The 14452-nt window shown below is 36.6% G+C and overlaps 1 protein-coding gene across 4 annotated transcripts; it reads right to left on the bottom strand.

The window, feature by feature from the left end:
- Positions 1-3565: 3565 nt before the first annotated feature.
- On the bottom strand, positions 3566-7613 carry LOC116172950 (enoyl-CoA delta isomerase 1, mitochondrial-like). 4 transcript variants are annotated; one of them, XM_031490229.1, is made up of 6 exons: positions 7417-7613; positions 5415-5658; positions 5136-5353; positions 4939-5088; positions 4546-4893; positions 3566-4490 (listed from the first exon to the last, which is right to left on the bottom strand). In XM_031490229.1, exons 3-6 carry the CDS (start codon positions 5325-5327, stop codon positions 4371-4373), a joined length of 810 nt encoding a protein of 269 aa, XP_031346089.1. In that variant the 5' UTR covers positions 5328-5353; positions 5415-5658; positions 7417-7613; the 3' UTR covers positions 3566-4370. The 4 variants fall into 4 exon arrangements, with proteins under 4 accessions (XP_031346089.1, XP_031346092.1, XP_031346090.1 ...); XM_031490232.1 differs by having other exon boundaries at positions 5445-5658; XM_031490230.1 differs by having other exon boundaries at positions 5136-5658.
- Between the last annotated feature and the right edge of the window lie 6839 nt (positions 7614-14452).

Raw genomic sequence — 14452 nt, 5'->3', positions numbered from 1 at the left:
CTGAACACTATTGGCCATCGACATACTAGGACTTGGTAAGTTGTTTACCACCGACAAAGCGTTAAAAATCGGATTGATTGACTGCGCCGTCGGATGCGAAGAGGAAGGTATGCAAGAAGCTTTAAGGTTCTTGGACAAGTTTAAGAATATCACCCCCAAGTGTTATGCTTATGGTAAAAATTCCTTGAGGGCACCTTACATTAAGGTATTTAGACAGAGTGAGAAAGTAGAGTAAACGATCATTAAGTTTTAGCGCCTAAAGAATAATCAAGAAGAGGACTTAAATGTCGCTTACGAATTTTTGAAGGATCCTGTAGTAACAGAGAAACTAAAAGCTCTAAAAACTGGTACACTACGCGATATTCCTGCAGTCAATTAATCTCTTTACATATGTCCAATAGTAGTAATAGTTGCACTTATGGGATATAGTTATTTCTATTTCGCTTCTATTCTTAATACCATATATTAAATCACTTAGTTAAAAGTATGTTTTATTCTTAAAAGATTAAACAAACTTACCAAATAAAGCTCTTAATTGTACTAGCTGCCACTTCTTTCATGACAACATTAGTAGCTCTCCGATTGGACGGTCAAATGGATGAAATCTCAGGCGCTTCCTGCGCAAAATTCTTCAACGCAGTCGTGCCGATCAGGACAAAACGATCCCGTTTACAACGGGCACGTCACACGTGGTTGGGAAAACAGTGTATGTCCTACTTCAAGATCAAACCGAATGGTTGGACAGGGGTCGCTACAGGGATCAGCAGTGAACCTTTTGCCACTGCTTAGCGACAAGGAGAATAAGTTAAAAAGTAATCGTAAACGATTTACATAAAGCGCATTTCCACTTGCATTCATTTTCTATTTGTAAGATGCAACTTTTGTTAAAATTGTAAAAATCCGGCCACAAATATGAAAGATAGCGTTGCACATGTGCAATCCATTTTTGACGTGCTACTTCAATTTCTGTTTATAAGAAGAGTTTCATTTCAATGCTTTTCTAAATAAGAAAGTTGGAACTGCGCATGCGCAAACCTAAATTTTGAAACTGGCATTAGCTTTTCCTTTATTCCAAGTGCCTATGTATAAAATTTCATCTAAATGCCTCCATAACTAAAAAAGTTGGCACTGCGCATGCGCAAAACCAAATTTTGAAACTGGCGTTAAATTTGCTTTTATTCCAAGTGGCTATGTAGCAAATTTCATTTAAATATTTTTATAATTAAAAAAGTTTGTAATTCGGTTTATAAATGGTCGAGATGCGAAAAGGGCACTGTGAATTTTGAATCGATTCGACTCAACTTTTGGCATTGCGTATTATATCGCTAAAGCTATGCCCATATTGAATTTCATGCAATTCAGTTCATAACTAACGGAGATGTAAAAGCATTCGGACATTTCTAAACAAAGTTATCGTTCACACGGATAGATAGAGGGACAGACAGACAAAGGAACAGACGGACAGACTAACAGGCAGACGGCAGACAGCAATGCAAAATTATAAACGATCTCTAGGATCGTTAATAAACGGCAAAAGTGTAAAATTGTGGAACATGTAAAAAACGGTTTTTTGTTTTTTTTACAATAGGTAACTTTTTTTGTAAGCGGTACAGAAAAAATTCCTTCCTTGATGCAAGACTCGACACCATAACGAACCAAATAGCGAAAAAAGTAGAACAATAGCTCTTAAGATAAAAAACTAGTAGCGTCTCAAAACGAGCGGACGGACGGACGGACGGACGGACAAAGTGGCCACAATAGCGCTAAAAAGGACCTCGCTTTGCTATTCAAGAAATTGAAAGTCCACTTCGGAACGTCGCACGTCGGGATCAGCTCAATGTTCGCTACCTAAAGCCCAAAAAGTAGTGTAAGACTCCGAGGCCGACAGACTAAAGCGGTCTACCCGGTTGCGCCACGAAGTGCCTTGGATGTGCGACTCCATCCAGGAGATTCGTTAAAAGACATGCCAACGCTATTAACGCGATTAACTGAAGAAGCTAACGACTTTAGATAAACCAGTGAAGTAATCTAACATCTTGTGCTATTTTTCTTGGCTAAATCTCTTGAATGATTGCAATTTCCTCACCTTGAAACTTTAGTTGGATTGCTTTGTGTCGTAGTTCTCGTTCTAATTCCTTTGACTTTTTAAATATTTTCACGCCATTTCTTCTAATTCTTCTACTCCGTTGGTTCTTTCTTCTATTGTTCTCTCCTCGGTACTGATTTCTTCAAAAAACTTTTCTACTCCCTCCACACTCTAAAATTTTTGGTCGGTAAATGCAATCTTCTTGCTCGTCCTGGTCACTAAATTCGGATTGGATGATCTTTCTTATCCCTTTTCTTTCGTCTATTTCTATTTCTTCATTAACTTGCAATTCTTCAATTAGTCGACTTAAATTTTCTTCTTCTGTAACGTAAATTTCTTGGGTTTCTTTAGTCTCTGATTCAACTCTTCCATTTTCTCTGGCTTCTTCTATTCCTGGTCTTATTCTAAGTTTTTGGTCTTGCCCCTGGGTCCTTCGTCTTTTCCGAGAGACTAGTGGAGCTCCTGGTCCCTGGGTAGTTTTCCTGATTCTGGTCGATAGATGAATTCAACCCCCTCCATTTTTCTTGTTGTCTATTCTGATCTTGGCAGCCGTCTCCCCGTCCATAGTCTCCTTGACCTCTCCTGTATCCTACTACATTCACCGGTGTTCTGTCTTCTTGCCGTCTCGGTTCTCGTCCAGATCCATCTGTTTTCGATATTCCACTTTCTAACCAACTGTTGAAAGGTCTTACCTTCTGCTCCAAATAAAATATGTTCCACTTCTCGGGGAAAATGTCGGGTAATGGCATCCACCAGTTGTTTTTTACGGATGGCAGGCTTCATTCGTGCTGTTTCGCTAATTCACCGATTTGAATGAAACACTAGTAGGTAATTAAATCGCCTTTACAATGGCACCACTTTAGACTAATGTTCTATAAATAAACGACTATGCAATAAATCTACCACTGGGCTAATAACGACGCACGATAAACGACAACGCGATATTGTTTATGGAGTATTTATAAATACCTTTAGTTTATTTATCGGTGCACCAGGACTTGGAGGATAACTTGGTCTCTTCGATAGATGTGGAAGTCGAAGGAATTAGGACCGCCCACTGCGGGCTGCTATTCGATTTTCAGTTAGGCCAATCACAGGTAAGCTGGTTTTTCTTAGACTTCTTTTGGTACTCTCTAGGTGGACTATGCACGGACCGCGTATTAATTAATCGAGAATACTCGTCTTTGGTAATCTCTCCCTAATTTACATTGTTTACATACGGTGAACGCAATTCTATGTACGTCGCGACTATTACTGATGTTTAATTTCCTTTCTGCTTCATAGCGGCTATATTTAAAATGCACATTCCTTTTGATACATACAATAATCTCATTCATCGGCATTCGTCCTTGGGAGTCATGATTACATTTAGACTTTACATTTTAATTACGTAATAATGAACTTTACTTAACCTGTACAGAAATACTGTTACAACTCATTTGCTTTACAGGGTCGTTCCGCCTCAAATACCATTTACTAATCTGCTATTCTATTTCAGCAAAGATATACTTTAAAGAAAATAAAAACCATTTCATACTTTAATAAATATTATTGACTTATTATTTATCCCTTTACCCTTTTCCAGGGACCAGAAGAGGATTTTGACTGACTGACAGCGAGCCGGAGTACATGACATAATAACTTACATAACAATAACCACCCCCAATTTAATTAAGATGTATAAGGATTAACCAGGAGTAGGCTGGAGCAGAAGTACTCGTGATCCGTTACAGCTAAGGGTTCTGGTCCAGGTATCTAGTAATTGCTTTCCTAAACATGGGATTGGTGAAGGGAGATCAAGTTTATTGGTAAAGCGAATTAAAATGGGCGCTGGAACGGATTACTACCATTTTGAAGGTGTATTTGGAAAATTGAAAAGGTGGGGACGCGTCCACGGGAGATAGTCGTAGGGCTATCAGCGATAAGCCGAGAAATTAAATTTCATGTTTTGCCGCATGCACCGCACCGGAATGCAATTATGCGCGAAGTGAAACGTTTACCATAAATTACAATGGATGGTTACTTTTGAAATGGAAGATTTGTATAATAACCATAGTCTCCCTTTTATGTGCATCTGTAATGGGGCAAATTTGGCCAAAACCCGTTCTTTAGTCGCCTATCATTATCTCCACGGACACAAAGGCAGACACCAAAGATGATCTGGCGAACCGGGGATCAAACCCTGCTCCTCTTGAGATTCGTAGTCTATTGCCCCAACCGACTTGGTTTTGTTTAATATTGAAAACATTTATTACATTACACTAAGAAACATAAACAAAACGTGTCAGTTTCCTCGTTTTTCTTTCAAGATTTTAATATGGGCATCGAGCGATTGTTGTACCTTGTCACTCATCAAAAGCGAAACGTTTTTGGCTAGCTCGTTTTCTATGTCTTTTTGAAATTCCTAAAACCATAAAGAAGTATTAATTCAGCGAACCATCAGTTTAAATTAGTCGTACCTGTAGGATCGGACGCCTTAAGTGTAACTTTGCGTCCAACCTTAGGGAGCGGTTGACGATTTTTGCTTTGTTTAAAAAAGCGGTAGCTTTTTCTAATGCAACTTCCTTAGTGGGAGCAATTTCGTCAACAAGACCAATCCTCAAAGCATGTTCTGAAGAGAAGAGTGTTCCCGAGAGTATTGCCTGCTCAGCGTTCCTCGAACCAATAGTATGGATCATTAAAGAAGAAAGCCAATCGGGCAATAAGATTCCGAATTTTAACTCATTAAGTCCAATATTGAAATTATTCAAACCGATTCTGTACTCACAACACAGGGGAATGATACATCCACCGGCAGGCGCGTGTCCCTAAATCAAACCCTAGCAAATATTTACGTTAAATATGGTCCTCACGTTGATTACTGCAACGGTTGGGTAAGCCGTACAACTTAGCCTAAAGCTGAAACTGTGCAATAGTGACATGAACTCCTTTGCATGGTCGATGGAGGGCCGATACAACTCTTTAAAGTCCAGTCCCGCGGAAAAGACCTTCTCATCAAACTCCTACAAGTTACAAATATTATGAGCTTGGCAACTCTGTGATCACATACCGATGTGAAAATTAGACCTTGCGTTTCGTCCTTCTCTAAATCTAGAAGTAAACTCGATAATTCCCTAAGGAATTCAGCCGTCAAACTATTTACGGGAGGTCGCTTTAACGTAACAGTCGCAATTCCATTTTCCGAGTTCCAACAGACATTCACGAATTTGTATTTGCTGTAATCGGCACAAACGTATGGCATCTTTGATCGGCTGCGGTGCACTAAACCTGTCAAAGTTCTTTTATTCTTATCATTTCGTTATTGATTAGATAATATGTGATACTGTACATTAGTATAAAATTTAATCTCTTCAATAACCTCAAACAAACATAGTTCAAGTCCAAACATTTTGTTTGTCGATAGGTTTGTTCCATAGAGGAATTCCTCGATGGTTTATGCTAAACGATGGATCAATTCCTTCAGTATGTCGCTGCTTCTTGTTGTGGGTGACGTCTTGAATTTTTCTAACCCCACTGGTTGGAAGCCAAATTGTTGCCGTCAAGGTTAGGTCTTATTGCAACGAAGGCGATTACTAAATAATCAATAGATACACAAATGAAATGTACACAATACGTTTAATTAACAGTTCAAGTACAATAAAAACGACAAGACAAATAAATCATATTCTAGTGAGAACATAAATTAAACACACTATGTCCCTGTAACAGTGTGGACGTTGTGATAATCAAAAATTAACTTGCTTGATGAAAGATAATAGCATTACAAGGAGTTATACAGTATATGTTTTTTTTTAATTTAAAATAACACAATTCTTGGAAAATGTATCTCGTTTCTTTCAATTCCGAATGTAACAAATAGAATATAATTAATATAATAAGAACCTTTGATTATAAAATATGTAAATATATTTAAAGATAAGAACCATATAACATCTAAAAATGTCAAACGCACGTATTAGAAGAAATGTATTTTCAACACTATACCTATACGAAAGTAAACAACTTACATAGAACACAAGACAGTGGAGAAAAGGATGACCGTGAATCAATCACGTCATTACACAGAAGTTAACCCTTGTGACACCACAATAAATGTGTCTCTGAAAATAGCACACCTTAATGAAGCAATTTTTCCGTTAAATTGTTCTATACTTTTAAATTAACAGATTTTGTTCAATTGTACTACACAATACAAAACAAGTGTAAATTGTGCACAACTCTTGTGCAGATAAAAAGCAATTTTTTAAACCGAAATAGTTTAGTAAATGGTTGGGTTATAAGGGGAGGGGGACCTGTACACATAAACATTTAAAGACCGCCTGGCATATTTTCAAAATCCTCCGACACTACATTCTGCAAATTGTGACTTTGAGAGTACTTTCCTCCGACAAACCGTTTTCGAGATGTTCGCTCTTAAAGTTTTGACATCAATAATGGATATATTTCTTTCAGATGTCCCAATTGCCTTTTGTGAGTACTCTCTTCCGACAATCAGTTCTGGAGATATAAGGGGAATATATCCGATCACGATAAGGGGTCGAAAGAAATTCCTTTCGTTGAGACCTTTCATTAGAATACCATGAAGAATTAAACCAGTTCCACTCCCCCCTCCCCCCCGTCTTTTGAGAAAAGGACAGAAATAAGGGCAGTAGTTGGTCGAAAACGGTTCCTTTCGTTGGAACCTTTAATAATTAGAATACCATGAAAGATAAAATTAATTTCTAACAATCCCCCCCCTAGGCCCCGTCACCCACTTATCTCGAAAAAGAGTCCAAATCTGAGACCAATTGGTTACCGTAAGTAAAAGTGATGCACGTTTCACTTTCAAAAATAGCGTCTCAGGAAATAATTCGTGGGGAGCCCCCTTTTAAACCAGCGAAATTTGATGGCCGTCTAGCACACCTTCAAGGTATAGGCTACCTACTGCAAAAAATTCCAGGACTCTATGACCATTCCCCTAGAAGTAGTTAAAAATGGCAGAAGTGGGTCAGGACGGACAAAACGCAAACAATAGCACATTTTTTTAATTCTTAAAAAAATGCGGTAAAAATCAATTTCTCTCTTAATTTTGGTTGTTTCCACACTAGTCCTGTAGTAGCATCAAAGAAAATGATTAGAGCAAATCTTAAACGCATTCATTGACGGACCTTCCTACATTTTTGTTATCAGAAAGAAATAAAAATAAATAAAAAACTCAAAAAAATTGAAATACGGATCTCAGGTATTTAAATAAATTCAGCGGCGGCGAGTTTATCTTTTTTGGTTTGTAGGGCGATTATAATAACGCACATGAGAATTACGGAACAAAAAATAAAGTAAGGAGTACTTACAGCGCCGTTGGTTGGTTGAGCAGAACAGTGACTGAATTTTTTTTATTCTTCTATTGTGAAGTTTAGGTTTTTAGAGTTGAAGTTTGGCACGACACGACAGTAAAATTTTTATTAGCAAGCAGCAAAATTGGAACTTGTTTTCTTCACGACACATTTCCTCCTTCCACGAACATTTTGCGTGCGCACTAAGTAAGTACATACAAGGACGGACACAAAACGGCAGGGAAAATCAAAATTATTAGATATTAATTACCATTATTACCAAACTTTAGTGGCCCTTTTAAAATTCATTGAAGTCTGTGAAAAAGTTGTGGTGGAAATTATAAATATTTAAAACATTGTAACTGAAACATCACATCATGCAAAAATACTGGTATTATGGCTTGCTATGAATATAAATGAACATTATGCATTCAAATAAAGAAAAACACAAATTTCCCAAACGAAACAATTTCGTCACCGGTTTATTTGGGAAAAAATATGTTTTGGTCCTCTTTACTACCGAACAAAACTCCCTTTCTAAGCATTGTGTGGACTATAACGCCTCTTTCAATAAGCCGAAAATGTCAAAATCGTTCTTCGTTCGTCCCTTCAATTTCCTTAATTAAATTTAGAAGAATCTTAGTTTGCCCATCCCTTTAGTTCTTTCCAATATATGACTTTAAAATAGAAATACAGCAAACTAAATTTCAGATATAATATTTGACATGTACCAGGTACCTAGTTTGTATTTTAATTTGTAAATGTTTGAATATTTAGATAATTTTCTTTGATCTTTTGCATTTTTTTTTTCACGTTTCGTCAACCTTATCTGATCTGAGTTGAGTAATTAAACAGCATTTGAAAGTAACTATGAAAACGCATCTATTATATTGTTATAACTTATAAAATAAAAAGTTCTTGTTTTTTATGTTATTGATTTCAAAGAAGTATCATAAAAATTAGTCCAGGCGACAGACGTTTCGATAAGGAAAAAATTTTTAACAAACCAATTGTTGTTTTAATCTTTTCTTCAGATTGTAAATGTAAATAATAAGTGTTAAAAAATAATCCTCCAATTCCCACCGGAACATTTGTTTAGACAAATGGAAAGGTAAATTTTTATGATTTTTTGAAATTATCTCGATAAATAGGTACCAGTCGAACTATAAAAATTGTTCAGTACTTCTTTGTTTCTTGTTAAATTGGCTACAATAAGTTATGCCACATTTTCTTCTCAGGATCGATTTGCCTATAGAAATCAGATTTAAGTGAAACACGTTTGAGAGTGGATGAATAGGAAGCATTTACGAACAAAGTCTTAAATGCATCGATAATGCTTGCATATATGAAAGAAATGTCAAAGGTATTTAAATCTTCTATCTTTTGGTGCATTCATTCAAAACTTCAAACAATGCTGTGATTAAAAAGTGGAACAGATTTGGAAGCATACCCTAAATTACGCGCGTTTGTGAAAGCTTCAAGCAAAGGATAGGTACAAACCAAAGAAATGTTCTGCATTTACAGAAAACGACCTAAGAGGATTTTTTATTTCACCCAGATGACAGTTTCAAAAGTCATACTTGAAGTATCATTGCTTAGCAACTTTAAAGCACGTGTGTTTAAAAGGCCTTTTTTCGCACGCATTTGAGTGTTTAAAACGGAGATTGTGATTCAGGTATAATAAAATAGTTATTTATATAACAAGAACGCGAAGTTCAATTTCGCGCATTGAGACTGAAGGTATTTTGACGAGGCGAAGCCGGGTCAAAATATCAGTCAAATGCGCGAAATATCTTCGCGCTAGCGTTATATACAATATTTTTTCTACAACTGAACCGATTGTTAATTAAATTTGCTGTTTAAGTTCAACTTTGTCACGTGCGCGAAATACTTTTTTTCACTGTTGACGATTTCGCGCACGTTGTCAAGAGCAACCTTACTTATTAATTAACCGTTTAAAAATCTAGTACTTCGCGTTTCGAAATTCGTCAGAAAATGACAGGTTTTTTTGACAGTTGCAAAAAAAAGTTGACACACAATAAAAATTGTCTTGTTCCGATCGTAGTTGGAGGATTAATTTTCTACCACATATTATTTACATCCAAATGAAGGGTTTAATTAAAACAAAAATTAGCTTATTAAAAATTTTTTCCTTATTGACCTGCTTTTGGGTCTCTGACGCTGGACTAAATAGCGTTCTCTACACATCCAGAAATGCTTTTTTGCACTCCTTCGTTCTAAATCGCGTTTTCCCAAATAAACACCTCAATTTTACAATTGACTATCTACTTTCGCGCACTAGTGCCTAAAAATTCAACGAAATTATCTATTTAGTGCGGATCATAAACTAAAAAGTAGTATGATGGAAGAGTAAAAAAGAAAATATAAATACACTTTACATCATTCCCTGTAGTACAGGGGCAAAAATAAGCTTAAACCAGAAGTTTTGACAATAAATTGACATTTTAAATTTCTAGATTTCTACTTTATCGGCATAGAGGACTTGATTTTTTCAAAAGAATTATAATGTCGCAAAAATCTCGCGAAAAGGATTTGAATTTATATAAATTCGATTTAACTAATCCGTGCAAAAAATAGAATACATGTTACGTGCGTGAACAGTATTTGCTTGATTCGCGCGACATGCGTCGCTCGTGCGCGTTGCGCACTCGCGCCGCCAAACTTCGCGCTCATCTGCAAAATAACTGTTCCCACACTAATAATGTAAATAATTACTATTTCCGTGTTTGCATGGTTTCTCGTGTGAGGCGTAGAAAATTTTCCACGGGCACACGGACACGTAAAATCAAAAATGTAATGAGGTTTCACTCTACAATCGACCAGTTAGTAAACCTACAACACGAAGTCTTTAAAGGCTTTGCTAAGAGACAACATACGGTTGCAGTGTCTTTTGATATTTCTAAGGCATATGACACCATGTGCCGCCACAGTATAATCGAAAAGTTGCGTCAATGGAAGTGTGGAGGCAACCTGGCAAACTTTATTCTATCTTTTTTGGAAAAGAGATATATTACAGTTAGGCTAAATCAGGTAGAATCTACATTATGTAAATTGGAGAATGGTATACCCCAGGGGTCTGTCCTAAGTGTAACGCTTTTTCTCATTGGAATTAACGACATAATTAACTCCATTCCAGATACTGTACATAAGGTACTCTACGTAGACGATTTAGTGATATTTAGCAGTTCAAGTTCAATGGTGGAATTGGAAGGTCGAATACAAGAAGTAATAGATAACGTCGTGACGTTGGCTGAAGGTAGAAAACTTACTTTCTCTAGAGAAAAGACAGCGGGTATTCACTTCTGCCGATTGAGAACAGAACACGCTGAACCACAACTATTTATTAAAGGAAAACGGATTCAAATCAAAAACACAATAAACCTTCTGGGAATGATTTTTGATAGGGGAATGTACTTTAGGGACCACATTGAATATCTTAGTGCAAAGTGCAAAAGACGGCTAAATATCATTAAATGTATCGCTAATATAAATTGGGGCGCTGAAACAAATACACTGTTGCTGCTGTATAAAACGTACATACTACCTATCTACGATTATGGATGCATCATTTACGCCTCGGCTCGACCATCACATCTGAAATTATTAGATAGAATTCATGCAAACGGTCTTAAGGTGGTACTAGGTGCTTTTAGAACGAGTCCGCATTCATCGCTACATGTAGAATCTGGTATCCCTCCTTTGTATCTGAGAAGGAAAAAGATCCTTACTAACTATTACCTGAAAGTTTTATCGCTCCCAGAACATTTGAACTACCAAATCACGCAAGACCTAGATACTGCCAGATTATTTCATGCAAGACCTACCATGTGCCAACCAAGTATTGTTAGGGCCATATACTTTATGGATACAAATATCCCTAATCAACCTGATGTATTCCAACAACATATTTCGGAATACCCACCATGGGTAATCAGGCAGGATGATATTATACTAAGCCTTGAAAGATTTCCTAAGAATACTACACCAAATAAAGTATATCAAACTTCATTTTATGAAATTCGTAACAAATTTTATGATTTCCGAGCAATATACAGATGGATCTAAAACGACAATAGGTACTGGCAGTGCCATTCATACCTACGGAAAAACATACTCCTGGACTTTACATAAACAAGCAAGTGTATTTACGGCCGAACTTTACGCAATCTGGCATGCGTTATTGTTGTGTTCTCATAGCCATGGAAACAAATACATCATATTTTCGGATTCATTGAGTGCCATCAAACGAATTTCAAACATAAAAGATAAAAAAGATCCACTAATTAACAACATAAGCGCCATACAGCATCATTTACAAGAAAGGCGTATTAGAACCATTTTCGTCTGGATACCAGGACATGCCGGAATCGTTGGTAACATGGTAGTTGACAAAGCAGCACAAGAAGCGTCGAGAGGTACTTACCTTAATGACATCCCCGTAAGACCAGATGATTTGAAAGGGTGTATCAAACAATCGTTGAAAGACACATGGCAGAGCGAATGGAATAATGTAGATACTCACCTAAAGGAAATCAAGCCAACCATTATCCCATGGGAAAATAAGTGCTATGGAAGTAGAAGAGAACAAGTTGCATTATCAAGAATAAGAATCGGTCACACGAACTTAACACATTTACATTTATTAGAAAAAGAGCCAACAACAGAAATGCAACGAATGTGATATCTATTTGAGTGTCAGACATGTTCTTTGTGAATGCCCAACGTATAACAGACAGAGAATGCAAGTAGGTATACCAGAAACGGAACGAGAAATTTTTCGTGATGAGAAGCATGCAATAGAAACTTTAATGGAATATTTAAAAATAACGGGGCTAATAAAAAGAATCTAAAGGGAAATAGTGACAGTGATTAGTTTACAAATAAAGGCAAATGACCATAGCAGTCGAGCCTTAAAAAAAAAAAAAAAAAAAAGTTGAGTTGTCATTTCTGGCCATCGAAATATTTATGTCGATTCGGCTTTCGGAGCAAAAAAGTCCACATTTTTAGACATTAAACGAAAGCTTTCGAAACACACCTGTTATGCACTTACATAGCTACTTGCTGGTTGCGGTACCAACCTAATCCAAGTTCAATAAGGAATACAATCGTGGACAGTGCCAATCCAATCCCTAGTGCGACAAACGCGAAGCACAGATGGCGTAAGGACAGCATCACATTCTCTTCATCTATAGGCTTCTTCTTTTTGATATTCGCACTCATGTCGTTTAATATCTTACTTTCAATTCCAGATTCTGTCATTGTTGCAATATAATGATCGATATAAACGCTAAAGTAATGGTTGTGATAATAATGCAGTCGCCAAATCATTTGACCGGTTATGGTGTCGTCTGTAATTACGTATGTCTTAGGATGAAAGGGCGCGGAATGCAATTGGTCTTTCAATGTCACAAGCGCATAATTACGATAATGGTACAGATTCAAGAAAATATCGACATATTGTTCCGAGGACATTACGGGAACCGTCATATTCTTCAATTTTGTGTACAATCTGCAACCGGTGTCGTTACGATTAAATTGGTTCTTTATAAATTTATATGGAATGTATATAGGTAAATTCGACTCTGCCAGTTGTTTTAAGTTGCTGATCTGGAACTCGTATTGCGGTTGTGTTAAAATATTAATTAAATTGGATGTGAAGCCGCAACTTATATGGATGACGTATATTAAATACGTGATTAAGACACAACGTAGAATATGCGATTTTGGAACTGTAGCAATGGAACCGAGAATTGTAAGCGAACTGACGCTTGTCATCGCAACCGCCATGTTTCCGACAGTCCATCTTGTTTTTTTGCACGATAGAATAATCCACCACACAATAGTGACCATAATGAAACTGAAGCCGATTAACATCCAAACTGTTTTTTCAAAAGTAACGAAAATCACCTCCATCGGTGGTATGACATTTGCACGAGGTACCACCCATAAAACACTACATCTATAGACTGGCGATGATACAGCTCCTACATGGTCAGAACCAACGTCACCATAAATTAAGTCTACAGTAATGCTGGACGGGGAATAATTCGTTTTTTTGTATGTTTGGATATTTCTAATCGTCCATTGTAATGGTCCGCCAATAATTGAAGAAAGTAAAGTTGATAAACTGTAGCAATCATCCCTTTATAATCGTCATTCCATATACCATCTTGATTAAGGAGTGTAATAGGGCATCGGTTCAAGTTTATTGGAAAGCTAGCGTATTTTATTTCCTTTACATCATAGCAACTGTAGTTACTGAGTATGGTCGCCAATCTTCCACACCCATTTCCTATTTCGAAACGGTTCCCTGTATACAAAATCTCATCTTCGTATACGTAAATAAAGATATGGGAAACACCAAATGCCCACGACAGCCGAAACAATTCATTAATTTCTTGTTTCCAGTAGGCGGAAATCAATACTAATAACCTTAAACTTCCACAGCCTTTCACGTATGCACTTGCTCTATGTAGTTTGAGTAGCAGTATTTGACGTTTAAAAGTCCTTATGTGATTTACACATATAATCACGTGATCAGTATTATAAATTTTATACTGATTACCAATATTTATATGGACATCTAATACTGTTTTAGGAATTGTGGAACCCCACGCGCTATGGCATAGTTCACTATCATCTGTCAAGATGGTCAATGATTCAGAGTCATTGAAAATTGATTTAATAATCTTTTCAGCGCATTTTTTGTTTGATATATTTTGATTTTCTTCCAACCTTATACCACCTGCCACTTCGCAGAGAGAGAAGTGCAATAATAAACAGAACTTTGTTAACACCATCACTACAAACTTGACACTACACGACTACACCATAAAAGCTTTAGAGTTTTATTTTCCTTCGAACATTAAATAATCGGTTACCTCCTAATACTTGTTTTTATCCTGTTTGTTTGTACAATGTTGATTACATTATAATTGGAAAATTTGTTTGGTATAGGTACATAGTAGTAAGGTAGTTATTATAGTAGTGTATTTTCTATACTAGAGTAAATACAATGATTTTATTACTTGGA

The sequence above is a fragment of the Photinus pyralis genome, unplaced genomic scaffold, assembly GCF_008802855.1.
Source record: "Photinus pyralis isolate 1611_PpyrPB1 unplaced genomic scaffold, Ppyr1.3 Ppyr1.4_LG6, whole genome shotgun sequence".
Classification (NCBI taxonomy): domain Eukaryota; kingdom Metazoa; phylum Arthropoda; class Insecta; order Coleoptera; family Lampyridae; genus Photinus; species Photinus pyralis.
Note: the sequence above shows the minus strand (reverse complement) of the source record. Positions and strands in the feature narration are given on the sequence as shown.

Excerpts from the sequence above, each read along its gene's own strand:
- LOC116172950 (XM_031490230.1), bottom strand. The coding sequence starts at position 5,327 with ATGCCATACGTTTGTGCCGATTACAGCAAATACAAATTCGTGAATGTC. Across the intron at positions 4,894-4,938 it reads CAACCGTTGCAGTAATCAAC|GGACACGCGCCTGCCGGTGG; the intron begins GTGAGGACCATA and ends GGTTTGATTTAG. Across the intron at positions 4,491-4,545 it reads TAAGGCGTCCGATCCTACAG|GAATTTCAAAAAGACATAGA; the intron begins GTACGACTAATT and ends TTATGGTTTTAG.